This window comes from Hemicordylus capensis, chromosome 5, assembly GCF_027244095.1.
Source record: "Hemicordylus capensis ecotype Gifberg chromosome 5, rHemCap1.1.pri, whole genome shotgun sequence".
Lineage (NCBI taxonomy): Eukaryota > Metazoa > Chordata > Lepidosauria > Squamata > Cordylidae > Hemicordylus > Hemicordylus capensis.
In genome coordinates this window covers 68,040,310-68,060,006 of record NC_069661.1, presented here as the reverse complement: position 1 = coordinate 68,060,006, position 19,697 = coordinate 68,040,310, and the positions used below count along the sequence as shown (strand labels likewise).

The following is a 19,697-nucleotide window of genomic DNA, read 5'->3' as shown; positions in this document are numbered from 1 at the left end:
ATAGCCTCAATGTGTATTTTTTAATGTTTGCTGTATTTTTAGCATTCCCCCAAAATTCATGTCCACAGGGGACTGGTGCCTTTTGCTGGTTAGAAAAATATCAACTGAGTGATTTTTGAGTCATTATTGTTCGAAATCCCCATAATAACAGGGAAAACAATTAAGGGAAAGTTAGCTAAGAGTATAACTGAGTTTGCCCACTGAGAATTCTGAAGCCAACGTTTGGAGGGGCAAGTCCTGGCCATTTCTAGCAAGTAACTACCTGCTTCTGAGCACAGGTGCCTGCTAAGAACAGTCTATGAGGACTCAGACAACCATCTCCCCCGCCCCCCCCGTTCCTTTCATGATCATTTGTTTTCTCCTTCTGCTCCCTTTCTCTCACACCCACCAAAGGGGGGAAGCAGAGGCCTTCAGCAAAGCTTGGAATAAATTACTAGAAAGTAAGTCCATTGATTCCACTGGAGCTTACTTCTGAGTAAACACACATAGGAATCATGACCAGCAGAAATCCTAGGCAAGAATGTGTGGTCCCCTCCCTTCTTCCCATCCACTCAGCAAAGCATAGAACAGGCATCCCCAAACTGCGGCCCTCCAGATGTTGCTGAACTACAACTTCCAGCATACCCAGCCACAAAAAATTGTGTCTAGGGATGCTGGGAGTTGTAGTTCAGCAACATCTGGAGGGCCGCAGTTTGGGGATGCCTGGCATAGAAGGTGGGAACCCCATCTGGGGCTTGCTTCTGAGTAAAAAAAATATATAGAATTGGGACCAAGGACCTCATGCAAGGAGGTTCTGAAGGAGGAACTTCAAGGAAATCCTAAAAACCATCCTCACCAAGCAGCAAGAAACCATCATTCTGGTGTAGGCTGCTCTTGAACATGGCGGTTCTGCCTCAGAGCCAAACTGCCAGTGAATATGAAAGCTTCACTTGGCCATAGAGTATTTAAAAATGAAGTCCTCATATTCACAGGTGGTTGGGCTCCCATGTATAGCCTCCATGTTTAAGGGCAGTCTACACCACAATAATAGTTTGTTGACACTGGATGGGAATGGTTTCTGGGACTTCCTTGCTGCACTTCTTTGGAGCTTTCTAGAAGCTGAGCACTCTGAGAAAGAGGATGCTGAGCTGTAGTACACATTCCCTTTCCAGTAGCATTTTGATAACTGAACCTACAATTCTATGTGCACACCTAGAAGGAAGTAAACTCAGTGGGACTCCTTTCATATAAGGAGGGAACAGTTAAACAATCCCTCGAAAATTGTCTTGGGAGAGGGGAGAATAATGCAAGCAGCCATGGCAGACAGACGATCACTTAGCCCAGTTTGTGCTTGTGCCCCAAACCTGGGTTAAGCAGCAGGCTACTTCTGAGGGCTTGCCGCCAGGTGCCACACAGCTCCCAGCCGTTCTCACATGCAACGAAAAGCAGGCTGGGCTTCTCTAGCCCAGTTTTTGCTGCTTGTGAGAATAGCTTCAGTGACTGACCTAATGGGGAACATTACTCAGAGTTATCCTACTGAAATTTAAAGAACGTATTAAGAAATGCCTAATGTCTTTTTAATTTCAGTGAGTCTACTTTCAGTAAGCCATTATCCTATCAGCCATTAACCATTATGTGGAGGCCTGAGGCTTAAAGCGAAGAAATCTACTCTGTCTAAGCTCAGAGGCTATGCCATTTGTGTAAAGCTTTTAAAATATACTACTTCCTAGAAAGAAGGAAAAAAGAGAGAGATACTAATAAATATCATTAAAACATGCCAAACTTTATTAAAAGTGGAAGATGAGCCAAGGCCAGAAGACTCATATCAGATCCACAGAGCTCTGCTATAGCCAGAGAACAGGCCATGGAAAGCTGGGGGGAGGGTTGCTGCTCAAGGCCTGTGTGTCCTGAGTGAAGGAAGGAGAAAAAGAAAAAGGCATAAGGGCTCCTATGGGTTTCCATCCCTTAAATGAGTTGGGGTTTTAAGATCAGGGGGCTTTTGTTCTCTAGGGGCTCATAAAGCAGAAACTGAGGCAATTCTCACAATCAGCCAAAATCGGCTAAGGGAGCCTAGCCCAATTTCGGCCGAGCGTGAGAACCACCAGGCTTGCAGGCATGCCCAGTTTCTCCAAAGCGGGAACAAACCTCCCCTTAAACGGAGTTAGCGGAGCAAGCACTCCGCTAACCCCATTTATTTGATCGTGTATTGCTATGGCGTGGCTCCGCACTGTGGCAACACATGAGGAGACCCCTGACCGGGAGGCTGCAAGCAGCCTCCTGGGCTCGGGGGTCTCTCCAGGATGGCCCTCAATCCCCGCAGCCCCTGCTGGCTCCATGATGGAGCCAGCAGTCGTGTGGGCGGCCAATCTCCTAAGCCCGCTCTCCCCGCTAACCCCCTTACAGCAAGTCTCACTGATCATGAGATTCACCTCCATGGGTCATTATCTATCTATCTATCTATCTATCTATCTATCTATCTATCTATCTATCTATCTATATTTCTCCTGGGTGTGCCAGGAAAAATGCATCCTGGCAGCCCAGCTGATTGGCTGGGCTGTGGAGGCGCCTGATTGGCTGGCACACCCAGGAGAAGGAGAATTGGCCAGCTTCGAGCCAGGGCCGCAGGCGGTCCAGGCCTGGCGACGGGTGGTGGCCGTGGGCCTGGCCCGGCCACGGTGAAGCGGTGGCGGGCCCAGCCGAGGGCCGAGGCGGTGAGGCGGCGGGCGGGCAGCCAGGCAGCAGGCCCTGATACCGGGGCAGAAGGTGGGGGTGGGGGGAGAGGTGGCTGGTCTGCGTCCGGCTGCAAATACTAGCAAGCGGTGGCAGCGGGCATGGCAGGCTGCGGACTTGGCCCGCCAGCGGGACAGGCCGCGGAGGCGGCTCACGGCCAGGTGGCACCGGGACTGGCCACCGAGGTCAGGAGGAGCCCGTGGGAGACTGGAGTGGGAGGGAACCAGGCGGCAGGACTTTCCTGTTTGCCGCCCAGGAAGAGGAGCGACGGCGGCATGGTAAATAGAATTTTTAAAAATGCAGGGGGAGGAGGGAGGGGGATGGCAAGAGGGAGGGGTAGGGGAGGGAGGAGGGCAAGAGGGAGTGGGACAGGGGGAGGGGAGGGGAGGGCAAGATGGAGTGGGGCAGGGGGAGGGGAGGGCAGGAAAGAGGAGCAGGGGAGGGGAGGGAGGGAGGGCAGGAGAGACTGGGGCAGGAGGGTGAGAGGGAGGAGAGAGGGGTGAGAGAGAGGGGTGGAAGGGAGGGGGAGGGAGGGCAGGAGAGACTGGGGCAGGAGGGTGAGAGGGAGGAGAGAGGGGTGAGAGAGAGGGGTGGAAGGGAGGGGGAGGGAGGGGAAGAGAGAGTGGGGTGGGAGGGAGGGGAAGAGAGGCAAGAGTGTGGTGCAGAAGGGAGGGAGGGAGAGTGGGATAGGAGGGAGAAGGGAACAGCCAGCCCCAAAGAGCGCACAGATGCTCTGTGCGGGTTGGCTAGTATATGGTAAAAAGGCACAATTCAGAGGGTTAAGGCCTACTATTTCAATCAGATTGGTTTAAGGACTATTTTGCTGATAGCACCATCCTGAATGAAATTAAATCAATCAGGAGAACTCTGAGGTTGATTGGAAATTTCTGGGAAGAGAATCTGCAGTTTTGGACATGGTTGTTAAAGCATTTGTTATTTTTAATTATCATTGTTGTTTCTGTCTGTGTTTTTTTTTTGTGTTTTTTTTTAAGAAAAAGAAAATATGAAGTACAGATTTGAAGTGAACACAAATTACCTGCTCCTTGTTGTATCACTGCTGAATAATCTTGAGATGGGATCACACATGTCATTTTCATTTAATGGTGTTTTTTCAGGTTTTTCATGGTTTTCAATCTTAGTTGAAGGTTTTACAAAGTTTTTGGTGTTGAACATCAGAAAGTGCTACCTTGTGGTTTGGGTAAGCTCTTCCCTCCCCATAGCGTCTAATCGGATTTCCCTTTTTAAAACACCTGTAAATTCAATAATCCAAAAACTTTCAGTTTAAGATGAGAGTTAATATGCTCTAGATTTTCACTTGTGCTCTAAAAAGAATGGAAATTGCAAGTTAAGGTGACCATCCATCCTAACCTCCGCACTATATAAGCTGTAAAACCTATGTACAGTCTGGCAAATGATTATGGCTTTACAAATGAAGCTCCATTCACCCACACTTTGCCTTGGTCTTTCAGTTGGACATAGGGCTGGGGAGGGATGCATCCAGGCAGACATTTAACAGGTACAGCTCCCCTAATCACTTCCTAAAGATGGCCCTGATGAATTCTGCCGATGCATCTCTGATCAAGCCAAAGTGTGGGTGCATGGAGCCTCATTTCTAAAGCCATAATCATATGCCAGACTATACAGGGAGGCTTTTCTCACAAGCACCCAAGACAAGGTTAAGGCAGTCAAGCCCGAGCTTGGCTCCCAGCAGCGCCTTGGTGATAGGGATGTGCCCAAACCTGTTCGGAGGCCCTTTTACAGGCCTCCAAATAGGTTCAAACACAGGGTGGGTCCGAGGTTCAAAGGCAGTGGGGGGTCTCACCCCTCCCCCACTTCGCCTCTCTGGTGCTGGAGTTGGGTAAAATCCCTCGGGGCGGCAGGGTACCTCCCTGCTACCCTTTCTGCCTCTTCGGCCAGAAGATTGTGTGTGCGCCCATCTGACATGCACGTTCAACATGCTCACATTTATTTATTTATTTATTTAAACATTTTTATACCACCCAAAACTTACATCTCTGGGTGGTTTACAACAGAATAAAAACAAAGTAAAACATTCGTTAAGACAGAAATGGGGGAGGGGTAACACACACTGTGTAACACACACATTACAACAATTTAAAAAATTTAAAATAATATTTTAAAACAGCATTAAAACCATTAAAACAACATTAATTAAAAGCCTGAATGAAGAGATGTGTTTTTAAAGACTTTTTAAAAGCTGTCAGAGATGGGGAGGCTCTTATTTCACTAGGGAGCGCATTCCAAAGCCTCAGGGCAGCGCTGATGGACCTCTCCAGAAGATCTCAGTGGGCAGTGGGGTTCATGCCGAAGAAGGTGTTCCCTAAAATACCCAGGGCCCAAACTGTTTAGGGCTTTATAGGTTATAACCAGCACCTTGTATTTTGCCCAGAAACATATCGGCAGCCAGTGTAGCTCCTTCAATACAGGAGTAATATGGTCTCTCCTAGATCAGTGTTTCTCAACCTTTTTGGAGTCAAGGACCGCTAAATTTTTTGTGCGGAGTTTCAAGGACCGCTACATTCTTCGTGTACAGTTTCCCACTTAATATCAATCAATTAATTAAAGCAAAGTGAAATTAATTAAAATGAATTAAATTAAAATTTAACTTTTGAAGTTCTGGCAGGCCAAGATTAATTAAAATTAAAATAAATTAATTGAATTTAAAATTCTTATAAAATAAATACAATAAAATCTGTACAAAAAACTTAGCAATAAAATGCATTAAAAATGCAATAAATGCAATAAAATGGAATAAAATGCAAAAAAATGCAATAAAATGCAATAAATGCAATAAAATGGAGCTACCGAATGCCACCCTGCACTTGGCGGATGGGTGGGAGGATATACATGCATAAAACCCAAATCTGGTTATCCACTATGGGAAGCAGAATATTAGACCTTTACTGGATCCAGCAAGGCTTTTATTGTGCAGATATTGAAGGTAGACAGACGTGTTCCCAGACTTAGAAGGCAAAAAGCATCTTAAGGACTCAAGTGGGGAACTTATGAAGAAGAAGGATCTCTTTGTATCTTAAAGATATCAGGACTGAAAATACCTTTGGATTATATCTTTGCCATGTGTGTCTTTGTATGTTATTTGCTGTGTCACACCCTCGTTCCCTTAGTAAGACCATTAGTGTAACAGTGCCCTGGCTCCAGTTGTCTGCCAAACATTGAATTGCATTGCAAATCAACCTGAGTTTATCACTTACCATTAACTATTCAAAGGCAACAGTGGAACATAACTTCCAGCAACCCCTTGGAAATTCTGTCGGAGTCCCCGCTCTGCAGCGCTTGCTCTCCCCGTGGGCTCCCGGGCTCCCTCCCTCCCCATCATTTTTGCCCACATGCTTTTCTGCCAGGGCTCGCCGCTGCTGCGCGGCAGAGGGGATGGCTGTGGGGGTGAGTGAGCCTTCTACCCCCCCCCCCCCCCGCTGGCAGCGGCGGCTGATACAAGAGGTGCACTGCAGCCTGCTGTCTGGCCTGGCGTCGCTTCCTAACTGCGAGGCACGCCTGCGCAGTTAACTCAAAAATGATGGGGAGGGAGGGAGCCCGGCGGGGAGAACAAGCGCTGCAGAGCGGGGACTCCGACAGAATTTCCAAGGGGTTGCTGGAAGTCATGTTCCACTGATGCCTTTGAACAGTTATAAAAAAATCTTATAACACTTGCATAGAATAGTAATTAACTGTATAACAGCCTATGTACTGAACTGCGCACTCATACGGGAGTAAATATTTCTCTCCACCTTTTCCCCTAGCATTATTTTTTTTAATTCGCAGCTTCCTCTCCTTAGACTGCTTTCAGTTTCTCGTGCTAAAGTTTCAGGTTGCTTAGCGCCATGGGGAATGGGATGAACAAGGTAAACGCTGCTTATTCTATTCTCTGTATTTGTGCTCGTGCGTGCAAGCTTTTAAGAGTGATCCCCAGAAGAGTAATGATTTCCGCCCCCTCGATCCTTGTTTTGATCAGTCGAAGAGGTTTTATTAAGTAACACTTGCTTTACAAGAACTTTCTGGATGCTAAATGACAAATGCAATCGTTGGTTGGAGAACAACAAGGATGGTTTTTAGTAGGCATGGAAGGATGCGTGTACTTTTCTGTCAGTAAGGACTACCAAACGCACGCGGAACCCAATCCTATGTATGTTTACTCGGAAGCAAATCGCACTGAGTTCTGTTGGAGTGGGACTTGCTGCCTAGCAAGTCTGCATGGGATTGTTGCCATAGCGTTTGAAATGCCGCGTTTAGCATGTTGGTGCCTTGGTTCACACAAAATCCTTGCTCCAGGCAAAGAGAAGAAGACGGGGCGGGGGCGGGTATCAGTTCCTGGTAGGTGCCTCAAGCTCGTCTGCAGATCTGTGTTGGGTGCACAATTGAAAATCAACAGCATATAGGTTGTTTTTTTTATAATTAGTTTCCTTTCTTTGGGTATATGCGTCTTTCTCATTTGCATACCAAGACGGAAAGGCTTCAGATAGTCGAAGAAATGGCAACTGGCTATTGAGCAGTGGGGCGAGCGCTTTAAATCGCTCGAATACATAGCGAAGAACCTTGTGGCATCTTGAAAGACTAACGAGTTTATTTTAGCACATGCTTTCGTGAATGACGTGTAGCTGATGTGTAGATACGGAGAGCCCCTGTTGTTCCCTCCCCTCTGTTGTCTATTTTTGTGAAGTTTACTGCAAGAAAAGGAGACCTAGTCTTAATTTTTTTCACTGCTGCTTATTGTGCTCATTTCTTTTATTCTCCTTCTGGCGGGGAGAGCAAGCGCTGCAGAGCGGGGGCAGGAAGGGAAAGCTGCCGGTGGCAGGAGGAGGCACGGACCGGCACTCAACTCGTCGCGGACCGTCACCGGTCCGCGGACCGGTGGTTGAGAAACACTGTCCTAGATGACCCAGAGACCAGCCTGGCTGCTGCATTCTGGACCAGCTGTAGTTTCCGGACTACGTACAAGGGCAGCCCCACATAGAGTGCATTACAGTAATCTAGTCTGGAGGTTACCAGCAGATGTACCACTGTGTGATACACTTGCAGATGTATCACTTGTGAGACTGGTGTGCACGTGCACGCCTGGTACTTCTGGCTGAAGAAGCAGAAGGGGCACCAGGGAGGTATGCAGCCGGCCCGAGCGATTTTACCTAACTCCAGTGCTGGTGTGGGGAAAGCAGGGGGAGGGGTAAGTGCACCCTCCCCCGCCCTTAAAGTCCTATTCCCCCCCACCCCTTCAAGCCACCCCTGCCCGGTTCTGTGCACATCCCTTCTTGGTGGCAGATCCAGCTATAAAGCCCAGCTGTTAAATGATAAGGGAGAAAGCACTCCCTTAAACCTGTTTGATTGACTGTGTCATCACTGTCTGCTTTCAGCCAGCACTGAGAATTTATTTATCTGGGACTTACTTCTGTATCTTCTAAAGCATATAGGGGGATATCCACAATGCACTGCACACTTATGCAGTGCATTGTGGGGTTTCTGGGGGCCAGGATGACATGTCCTGGCCCTGAAACTCTGCACTGCCTGCGGCAACAGCAGATCATCTGGGAAAGTAACCCAACATGCCTAGCAACTGGGACCCAAGCGTCTGTGGGAGAGGTAAGCTTCTGTAACCTTCCTCTCTGCACACCCTCCCACCCGGGTCCCTGATCATGAGAACAGGCCCAAAGTCTTTACAGCTTACATGGCGCAGAAGTTAAGATAGACACCTTAACCTGCAATTTCCATTATTTTTAGAGCACAAATGAAAATGTTAGGTATCTCAACTCTCATCTTAAACTCAAGGGTTTTTGGATTACTTCTAGATTAAGCTGATCTAGGAGATGAAAGGATTAGGACCTGCACTCTTTGGAAAGCAAAAGAGGGAGGATACTGTTATGCACTCACTAATTCCCTGAGTGATGAAAAATTCCAGGACCAACACTAACTGGGTGCCTTTGGAGGAGAGATAATTGGAGGCTTAATGTTTGGTTTATTTACAAATATGCAAGTAAAGGCAAAAAGCATGTGCACTCCTACAAGGCAGCAGATCTGTTACCACAGATTCTCAAAGAAAGATATGGCACCTAAAGTTCCTTCAGTTCTGAGCTAACTATGGGTGGGTTCACATGTATCTGAGGGTTAGTATCTGAGCACTTGTAGCCTGGGAGCTCACACTCCTGCCTCACCCCTGCGCTAGCTTCTACTTCCTTTCCAGGCACCAATATGCCAAGATTGGTTATAACATCCAAACCCACCAATCTTGGCATATCCTGTCCTACTTCAGTCAGGAACCCAACATCTGTAGACTGTAACTTACTTCAAATCAGTTACATATGTTGGGTTTCCTGATGGAAGTAGAGCAGAATATGTCAAGATTTGTGGATTTGGACATCACAAGCAATCTAGGCATATCAGAACCTGGAAAGGAAGAAGAGGCTTGCATGGGGATGTAGGGGAACTACGTACTCCCAGGGCTGCAGGTGCTCTCATAAACTGCTGGAACCACCATTATGTGTGAACCCACTCAATATCTCTCGGCATTTAAAAAAAAATGATCACATTGCCTTGTCCCTTTCCAACAATGCAGAATGTATTGTCTAAAGCAGAGGTAGGAAACCTTGGTTGAACTACAATTCCCATCATCCATTTATACATTTTGGTTGCAGATGATGGTAGCTGTGATTCAACAACAGCTGGAGTGACAAGGTTGCTTACCCCTAAAGTATACCTAGATGAGAAGGAAGAAGGAGGAAGGAAAGGAGCTGGTAAGCAAAGGAGGAAAAAGAACTGGGTTAGGGAGCACAAGAGAGGAAGCAGTCAGAACTCATCAGGGAGGATGAAGGAAAGCAGCAAGAGTGCTTGCTATCACTATTGTAGATCCTTCACCAATCCTGTTATTCAAGGGTTTGGTTTTAAAAAAAATAAAAAATCTTCACTTTCCTCTCCTTATTTTTCTGGATAAGAACCCTGAAAGCAGGCGGGGGGGAAACCAAAACAAAGGCTGGATTTCACCAAACTCGGATGGGTGGATACAAGCACAAACAGTAGCTTGGTTTTGTTTTGTATTCAGAAAAGCATGCTTGAGCCTGTAAAGTATCTTATATTGCATATGTGGAAATAAAGCTTCACCATAAACAATGTGCACCAGACTGGGAGAAAGAGCATAAAAGACAGAATTTTCTGGCCAGAATATTTGCTACAAATCTCTCACATCTCACGCTTTACAAAGTCCAGAAACATCCAAGGAATTCTCATACTGATGAAGAACATTTGTTTCACCTTCTCAAATCAGTTACACATGCATGCACGTGCAAACACACACACACTCACAAACTGTTCTCGCAGTCCTCAGTAGGATAGGTGAGTTTGGGAACTATGTGCATTCACATTTTGTGATCCTCACAAATCTGTGTGTAAAAAGCATGGTAGGAGGGGGAGAATCATGTGTGAGGCTTGCTCTGGGTAGGAGGACTCTATCCTACCCAGCAGCTGTACCCAGCATTGAATGAGGTGGGAGAAACAGCCCTCCTACTCAGCTCAAGCCTCACACCTATGGTCATTTTCTCCCCCTCCTTCCTTGCTTTTTAACAACAACAACAACAACATTATATACCACTTTTCAACAAAAGTTTCCAAAGTGGTTTACATAAAGAAATAAAACATTAAAAATAAATACATAAATACATAAATCAGATGGCTCCCTTCCCCAAAGGGATCAGTCTAAAAGGAAACATAAGATAGACACCAGCAACAGTCACTGGAAGTACTATGCCTGGGGGTGGATAGGGCCAGTTGCTCTCCCCCTGCTAAATAAAGAGAATCACCACATTAAAAAGATGTGTCATTGCTCAGTTAGCAATAAGCAGTTGGCTTTTTACTCAGAGATGATCACAAAATGGGAATGCACACAGCTCCAAAACTTGGGTAGAATACAAATCTGTAGTAGTAGTAGTTATAAAAATGTTGAATGGCATGGGGCCCAGGACAAAGCCTTGTGGCACTCAACTTGATATCTCCTTTCAGGTTGACGTGGAACCATTAATAATTTTTCACTGAGCACAATTGTTCTACAACTGTGAATCCAACAGTAGTATTATGTGATACACATTTTAACATCTTGTCAACAAGTATATCATGAGAGACATTAGAACATAAGAAAAGCCCTGCTGGAACAGGCCCAAGGCCTATCTAGTCCAACATCCTGTTTCACACAGTGGCCCACCAGATGCTTCTGGGGATCCCACAGGCAAGAGGTGAGAACATGCGCCTTCTCCTGCTGTTGCTCCCCTGCAACTGGTATTGAGAGGCATCATGCCTCTGAAGCTGGAGGTAGCCCACAGCCACCAGACTAGTAGCCATTGATAGACCAGTCCTCCATGAATTTGTCTGCCCCTTTTAAAACCATCCAATCTGGTGGCCACCACCACATCCCATGGCAAAGAATTCCGTAGATTAATTATGTACTGTGTGAAAAAGTACTTCCTCTTGTTGGTCCTAAATTCCCCGACCTTCAGTTTCAGGCCCCCCACCCCCATTCTGGTGTTGTGAGAGTGGGAGAAAATTTATCTTGTGCACTCCCTCCACTCCATTCATAATTTTATAGACCTCTAACATGTTTCCCCTTAGTCGTCCCCTTTCCAAAGCAGAGTCTCAGATGCTAAAGCCTAATCTCATAAGAACGTGCTTCAGGCATTGTCAAATGCTTTGCTGAAATCAAGACAGACAATATCTCCAGTATTCCAGTGATCTACTAAATGAGTAACTCTTTCAAAAAAAAGGCGATAAGATTAGTTTGGCATAACTAGTTCTTGACAAGCCCATGTTTTCTGGGAGAAGACATATGCAAAATAGAAGTTGTATTTGGCTTCCCTTGCCATCCTCAGCTCATTCTGAGTTAGAGCCTTACTGATAATTATCCTTACAGTTCAGGCTACACTTTTGTAAAAGTAAAGTGTGCCACCTACTCTTTTGTACTCTTCCCCTTATATGGCCCTCCTTTCATTTCTTATAAATTTCTTACAAATGCCCCTTTTTTTCTTCTAAGCTTTTCAGAGAGCTCTCTGTGCAGCCACACTGGTTTCTTTATATACTTCCTATGTTTTCTTCTCAATGAAATTGTAATTGTCCCTTCAATATTTCACTTTTGAGAATCTCCTCTGCTTCTTGGAGTTGTTTCTCCTTTAGAATTTCTAACCATGGGATCCTACCTAATTTTTCTCTGAGCTTGTTAAATCCAGTTCTTCTGAAATCCAGATACAAATCTACAGGTTACTCACCTGTAACATTGGTTCTTCTAGTGACCATCTGCCCTTTTACACAAATGGGCTATGCACCTGTGCAGAGACTTCATCGGAATCTAACAAGCTCAGTTCTCCTGCTTTGGGCGGGAACCTCCCCCCCAGCTGCGACATGCAGCTTCGCCACTCCTCATCCCCTCAGTCACGGAGTCCAGCTTCAGTGAACCCCGTGGGGAGGACGGGAGGGTGTGTAAAAGGACAGATGACCACTAGAAGAACCAAAGTTACAGGTGAGTAACCTGTAGTTCTTCGACGTGGTCTCTGTCTTTTGCACAAATGGGTGCATAACAAGCTAGTACTCAAGGAGGAGGGAAGACACAGAAAAATCATGTAATCTGCCAGAAAACTTCTTTATTTCAGAACCAGCACATTAACTGAAAATTGACTGCAGGACACTCCTGCCAAATACAGCATCATTTTGAGCTCTAAATCAATCGCATAATGTTGAATAAATGAACGGGGCAGAGACCAAGTAGTTGCTGACATATAGTGTCCAACAGGACAGCTCGATCGAAGACCACAGAGCACATCCCTAGAATGTATACACCTGCACAAAAATCCATGCATCTCAGCATGGAAGCCCTGTAAAAAGTATTTGGGTAAAAATGAAAACAACAGGAATGATACTACAATGGGGGTTTACTATAGACCACCTGGCCAAGCAGAATACATGTATTATGCTTTCCTGAATTGGATTATCAATTTTTCAAAGGGGCAAGCCATGCTAGTGATGGGAAATTTGACATCAGTATAAGAGTGAGATGTCCAATACGTTCTTAACCTATCTTGCTAACAAACGCATCTTACAGAAGGTGGAAGAAGGAACAAGGACAGCTGTCCCTGGACTTAATCCTTACCAATAGGGCAGGAATTAGTTGGTGAAGTGAAAGTGGTAGGAACCTTTTGAGAAAATGATATCAAAGGGAGGGGAAACAGGGTAGTTAGTTCTATGACGTGGTCTCTGTCTTTTACATAACTGGGCTATGCGCCTGTGCAGAGACCTCATCAGAATCTAACAAGCTCAATCTCCTGCTTTGGGTGGAAACCACCCCCCCCCAGCCACCACCACCCTGCTGCTATATGTGGAACCCCACCCTCAGCCACTATATGCGTCTGCGCCACTCCTCATCCCCTCAGTCTTTCGTCATCCATGCTTCAGTGCACATTGTGGAGTCTGCAGCTCGATGGCGAGTAGAAAGTTCTTTCCCTTGCTGGTTTCTCCTTGCTTTCTTTCCTTCTTGTTTTATTTTATTTGCATTCTTCATGTAGTTAGCATTTTTTCTTTGGTGTTTTTTGTTTCTCAGTTTTCTTCGGGCTCCGATCCCAGACGGGACAGAGCATGGTAGCCTGCCGGCCTTTGGTGTGCATGCCAGGCACTACCAACTTCAAGAAGTGTGTCTGGTGTGGATCCAAAATCCCTTCACCCAACACTCACTCCGAGTGTCTTTTGTGTTTGGGGGAAGCCCACATAGTTGAGACCTGTCTACATTGCCAGAAATTCATGAAACAGGCTCGCAAAAATAGGGCTACTCACTTGAGCGCAGCCCTGTAGGATCTGGCTCTCTGGTCTTCGGAAGCCTTGTCTTTGAAACGAGCGATGAAAGTGGCTTCATCTGTGGCATCAGAGTGCTTGGCACTAGTGGTGGCAGAGACAGAGAGTGCGAGCTCGGTACTGGTACCAATGCCTTCTATGGTACCTCCTTCGACGGCTGCAATTGAGCCTGTAGCTGCAGTGCATCCTCTGCATAGTCCTACGGTCATGGTACCAAAATTATCTCTGGTTTCGGGGACTTCAATACTCAAGAAGAAAAAGAAAAAGTATAAGTTGCATCATGACCTACCAGAGGGGCAACATCTTCCCCCAATACCGAAGAAACAGTCAGCCTTGTCTGCTCTTCCTCCTGAGCTTCCAGTGGCAAAGAAGTCTAAAGGGGACCAGGATTGTGCAGCACCGAGGTCAACAGTCATGGTTCTGTCGTGCTCGCCGAGGACTGCCTGAACTTGGTAACTACTAGGGTTCGTTCCAGCCCAGAGCGTTAGGTGGCGTCTGAAGAATGGGGCTACGCATCGTCGGATGGGGGGATTTCCCCTGACCATCGATCGCCCACCCGGGAATGCCTGGACTATGTCCATGGTCGGGATTGTGCTGATCGCTGCAGATTGAAAGAATGCTCTGCTGATTATAGACATTGGGACTGTCATGAGTCTGCATACTTGGATCGGTACCAGGTGATGGAACACAGTTCTCCCTTAGTTGCTGTAGAACCAGTTTATAATGCTTGGCACCAGGACGTGAATTCCTACAGTCAGTACCCAGGAGACTATCAAGTGGAGTACTATGGCAGGCCTCGGTATGGGCCCCTCATATGGATCATACGGTGCAGATAGGAGTTGGCGCGGACTCCCATCACACTCTGAATGGAGGCTGCACCCCCGTTCTCCACACTGAACCCAGCAGCAAGGGGAGGAAGGTTAATTTTAAAAATAGCAACTGTAGAACCTCCAAAATGGCCCCAAGCCGGTCCGGGGGGGAGGGGTGGGTTCACCTCGACCTCGAGCTGGACCGGCTCAGTGTCAAACTGGCTCAAGGGTGAGCTGGTTTGCACATCCCTAATATATTATTTATATATAATGCAATTCCCCATCCCCTTCCTTTCTGTTGGCTTTATTTGTTTTGAACAAATTATACCCTTCAGTTTCTATCACCAAATCATGAGTCTCATCCAACCAAGTTTCAGTTATACCTATTAGATCATATTTGTCGCAATTATCATTTCCATGAAAAGTGAATGATACAAGAAAGGGAAAACTGATGTTGAAAACTATTGGAGAACTACATATTGCACTTCTCTGAACTCAATCATATAATTGTAATATTCCTTTAATTGTTATTGCTAAAGATAAGCAACAGATCTCATTCTGCAAGCCTTATCCCAAAACATAATATGAACTGTCATATGTTTAAAACCAGAAGATTTTTAACCCCAGGGCACTTTCCAGACCAGTCCCTACAATGGGGTCAGGACGTATCGCGGAAGTGTGCTTCTACACTTCCTGTGTCGTGACACTGCAGTCCCTGTGGGGACAGCAGGGTGCCATTCACATTTCCAATGCCTTGTTGTGAATTTAATCGCTGCAATATAGAGCAAGGACATCATACATCTGGTATGAAAAAGTTGCTGTTTTTTCAGGTTGTTAGTTGCTGCGAGACAGCTCTCCCTGCTGTTTATGTTCCGAATGCGACTTGCCCGACGGAGGCATTTTGCTGCTGTTCCAGCAGCTAGTCTGGAAAGCGCCCAGATATCAACTGCCCTGGCCACATGTCAATCACTCAAAGTTCTCTGAATTTCAACTCTTGCCAATAGGGCAAAATATTTTATTTGTTTATTTTCTGCTGCTTCATTTAAACAAGAGAAGGTTTGATAAAAGAAGAAACACTGCAAAGGCTAAGACAAAATTAGTAACCTGTTGGAGGTTAAAAGTAAAACCACCTAGGAAGGTGCTCTTTGAAGTCATAGACTATAGATTTCAAAATATTCATTAAAATGTTTTTAAATAAACTTTGGAGTGTTTTGTTTTAGATCGGGGAAACACACAAACCCTTTGCACTGGAATCTTTATCCTTGATATCATGGTGACAAACTGATTATGGACATAATTCAGTGTTCTTGTGCATTTTTAAATGTTTAACACCAAAAAACAAACAAACAACCAATTCAATGCAACACAGTGGTTCTTGTATCACAATATGTTCTGTTTATAATTATTTTCCATACATAAGCTGAGACTTTTAAAATAAGTTTTCCAAACAAGGACAATTAATTGTAAGTGAATTTAATATATTGTATGACATTTTCTTCCAGAAATGTATAATAAATTCCAGATACTCATGCCTAGGACCAGGAGAGGGCACTACATCTGTGTTCTCGGACCTTTACAACATCATTATTAGCTCATAATAGTAGAGAAAAGAAGTTATGGGGCATGCACAGTGGCTGATTTTTAAACATTACTCATATTGCCATTTAAAGTTGTTCTTTTTCATGCCAAATCCAGCCTGAAGCAAGTTTTTATGATGTTGGTTATAAACTCCTGAAAAACTAGATTTATATTGGAAATGCTAACAATCTGAACTAATATTAGACACATCTGCTGCTACTTCAAAACCTGCCAGTTATCCAGGTTGCACATAGAAATAAATTACAATGGCAAGGTAGCCACAAGCATTTTAGAGACAGATGGTGGCTATTTATTGGGCTGGGTGGTTATTAAGTGCTGTGTCTACTAGTAAATGCTACCTTCTTCTGTTCAGACAGAGCTCACTAGTGGAATTCTGAATTCACACCAGTAGCCCTCCTGCAACCTAGGAACTTTGTGGCATAATTAAAGGAAATGCGCTTCTGTAAAATGTTAGCCTTACCTTTTCTCAGCAGGCCTTTTAAATAGATTGTTCCTTCCATTCATTATGAAGAGGTCATATATAATGGATTATGTCTGCTGCATTTTTCGTTTCTGTAAAAGAAGAGGGAACTTGAGATTTTCAGACTGGAGAGGAGGAGTGCTGTGCACAAAGCAAAACTTCAAAATGTTCACAAAAATTATCTATCTATCTATCATATGACGTGGGCTGGGGATAGAACTGCAGTGTTCGCCACTAACATTGTCACCAATATCCAATAACATTCCAAAGATGCTAGGGCCATATTTACCCAAACAGAAGATGACTGAATTAAAGACTACCCCTTTAAAATACAGTTTACATACAGGTTGTACCTGTATTTATCTGAAAGGAAAAGAACTCTGAACTAAGACAATCCCCTAGTTTCTGATAGCAAAGACCCTGGAAATTTTTTTGTCTTGGATCCAGGTATATATGGTACTATATTCTACACAGCACTGGTGAGAAAATTACTTTTTTATCCCATGACAGACTTGTCATATTGAGACTGAAGCATTGGGAAAATGTGATGTCCTTGCAGCAAATATGAGAAAAGACACCTGCTTCCTCTAAAGCCACTACAATTATTCAATAGTATGGGAAGTGTGGGGTCAAAGCTCAGTGGTAAAACATTTGCTTTGCGTGAAGAAGATCCCAGGTTGAATCCTTGGCATCTCCAGAGGCAGGGCTAGGAAAGACTCCTGCCTGATACCATGCAGAGCTTCTGAAGTGAAGACAATGGTCTAACTATTGTCAGATATTGTCTGAACCCCTGCTAACTTGGCAAAGAGGCACCTTTTAATGTGGTGATTCTCTTTATTTAGCAGGGGGAAAGTAACTGGCCCTATCCACCTCCAGCACAGTACTTCCAGTGACTGTTGCTGGTGTCTATCTTATGTTTCTTTTTAGACTGTGAGCCCTTTGGGGACAGGGTTCCATCTTATTTATTTACTAGTAGCTTTAAGCCCGTTTCATTAACGGGCGCTAGTAGAGAAGACTCACTTGCCCACTCTCTTGCCCTCCCTCCCCCTCCCACCCCTCTCTCACCCTCCCTTCCCTGTCAGCCTCCTGCCCCACTCTCTCTTGCCCTTTCCCCTCCCCCCTGCCCACTCTTGCCCTTCCCCCTCCCCCTCCTCACATCACATCCACTCACTTGGGCCCTGAGTCCGCTGCTCAGACGCAGCTTCCTTTCTTTCTCCTCCCGTTCCTTTCATCTCTGGCGGGGCCGAGTGCGGCCGCCGCTGCCAGCGGGCCCGGCCTGCCGCCGCCGCCTGCGGGCTGGGTCCAGTCCTCTCGCCGTGGCCACCGCCGCCATCAGCCCCAGTCGCCCTGCCGCGGCTGTGTTCTCTGGCCGAGGCTCTGCCGTCGCCTTGGCCAGCTTCCCCTACCGCCTCCTCCTCCCCCCCACCCGGCTTCAGTGGCAGCCGGGCTGGACCCGCCGCCGCCTCTGCCCTCTCCGTGGCTGCCTCCGGCCTCCCCTCGGCCAGGCCGACCAACCGGCCAACATGGCCGCCTGGTGCCTGCAGCCGTATCTCCCTCGGACGTTCTGGGCACGCGCTCCGTGCATGCCCAGAATGGCCAAGGGAGACACGGGCGCAGAGACACGGGTGCACACCCAAGGCTTTTATTATAGAGGATTATTTCTCTGTGTAAACCATTATTTCTCTGTGTAAACCTGAGCCATTTTTGGAAGGGCGGTATAGAAATCGAATGAATGAATGAATGAATGACTAAGGCAGTTCCTTATTTTCTTATGACCTCTGGTTTTTGTAGTTTCTATCAGGGCCTAGGGCCTGTTTGGAGAGTGCAAATACCACTGAATGAGAATTCAGTCAAAGATTCTCATTCTTATTTTGAGAGACTCAACCATGTGCACCACACAATTCATACTGCTTCCTACCATTCATGTAGATCACTGGATGATCAAACATAGACTGAAGTAACCAAACCATCTGGACTATGGGGCAGTCTGAAGTGCTGAGACAGTGACATAGTCCCCAAAATGAGAGCCATCTAACATGCCCTAACATGCAATACATACAATATGTTTCTTCTTCTTCTTCTTCTTCTTCTTCTTCTTCTTCTTCTTCTTCTTCTTCCTACATGTCAAGAGCCAGTGTTTTCTGCATTTTTTCACAACCATGTTTCATTTCAGCTGGGAGATTTTACCTTTGCAGCTCCTGTAATAATGAACAAATATCCTCTCCAAGTCACAAATCCTTCCATTTCTTTTCAGATGTCACTTGAAAATATCTATTCTTTTATCATTTTGTGACTCAGACATGGGGATAAGACCGCAAGCTTGCATAAATCAGAGATCCTTCTGATGTTTGCATGCACCTACCTTTTCCAATCTCTTTTCCAGTAGTAGATCTAGTAAGGAATTTTTTCTAGTCCACAAACGGCCAGAACTGGCAAGAACTCCTTTAACCCAGCAGAAATTATCTGGATCCTGGATACATCAGTTCTGCTGCTACTAACAGAATGGAAGATATTCATAGGCAAACATGGTATTCATGCAGGCAGCTCTTGGCAATTTAAAATATCAGTTACTGCTTTATTGTGCTTTTGCAGATTCCTTTTCCACAAAGGTTCCAAATGACTGGCTGGAAACCCTTTTGTTAATGGCATGGGAAAGAGGCTTTGAAATATCAGACTTGCTACTGAAACAATATACATTTTCCACATATACACTTGACATAAATGTGGACATAAATGTGGGGCTCCTCTGAGGTATAGATGGAAAAAACCCTACTGTCATTAAAATTACAGTATTGTATTTATCATAGCAATATTGTTATACACACACTCCTCACTTTTCTGAGCTGTGAGAAATTCCAGGAGTGCAGCATTTCATGAATTCTGACTTTCTCTGGAAAAGAGATCAGTGGTAGCTTATGGAGTTTTTGTAATATTTGATTTATTTACAAATATATATTTAATATTAGATGGAACTGAAATAGTAGAACACTCCTACAAGTCAGCAACAGATAACTTGTAAGGTGCAAGACTGTGCACTGCATCCCAAAGTGCTCAGATTTCCCCCTTAGTGTCTCCATTCTAGTCTTTCCAAAACTCAGTCTTTGTCTCTCCCTGTCTCACACAGAAGCTGCCTGTCTGTCCCAGGGGTTCCCAACCTGTGGTTCTCCAAATATTGCTGAACGACAACTCCCATCATCCCCAGATACAATTTCTTGTGGCTTGAGATGATGTGAGCTGTAATTCAGTAACATCTGGAGTTCCACAGGGTGGGAATCCAT

The 19,697-nt window shown here is 45.5% G+C and overlaps 1 protein-coding gene across 1 annotated transcript in view; it reads left to right on the top strand.

The window, feature by feature from the left end:
• The first annotated feature begins 6,579 nt into the window (after positions 1-6,579).
• PDGFC (platelet derived growth factor C) overlaps positions 6,580-19,697 on the top strand; it is a 233,273-nt gene continuing 220,155 nt past the window's right edge. Inside the window, exon 1 of the mRNA XM_053253565.1 lies at positions 6,580-7,059. Coding sequence (XP_053109540.1) covers positions 6,762-7,059 — 298 coding nt within the window. The 5' untranslated portion in view covers positions 6,580-6,761. The remainder of the gene's footprint in view (positions 7,060-19,697) is intronic.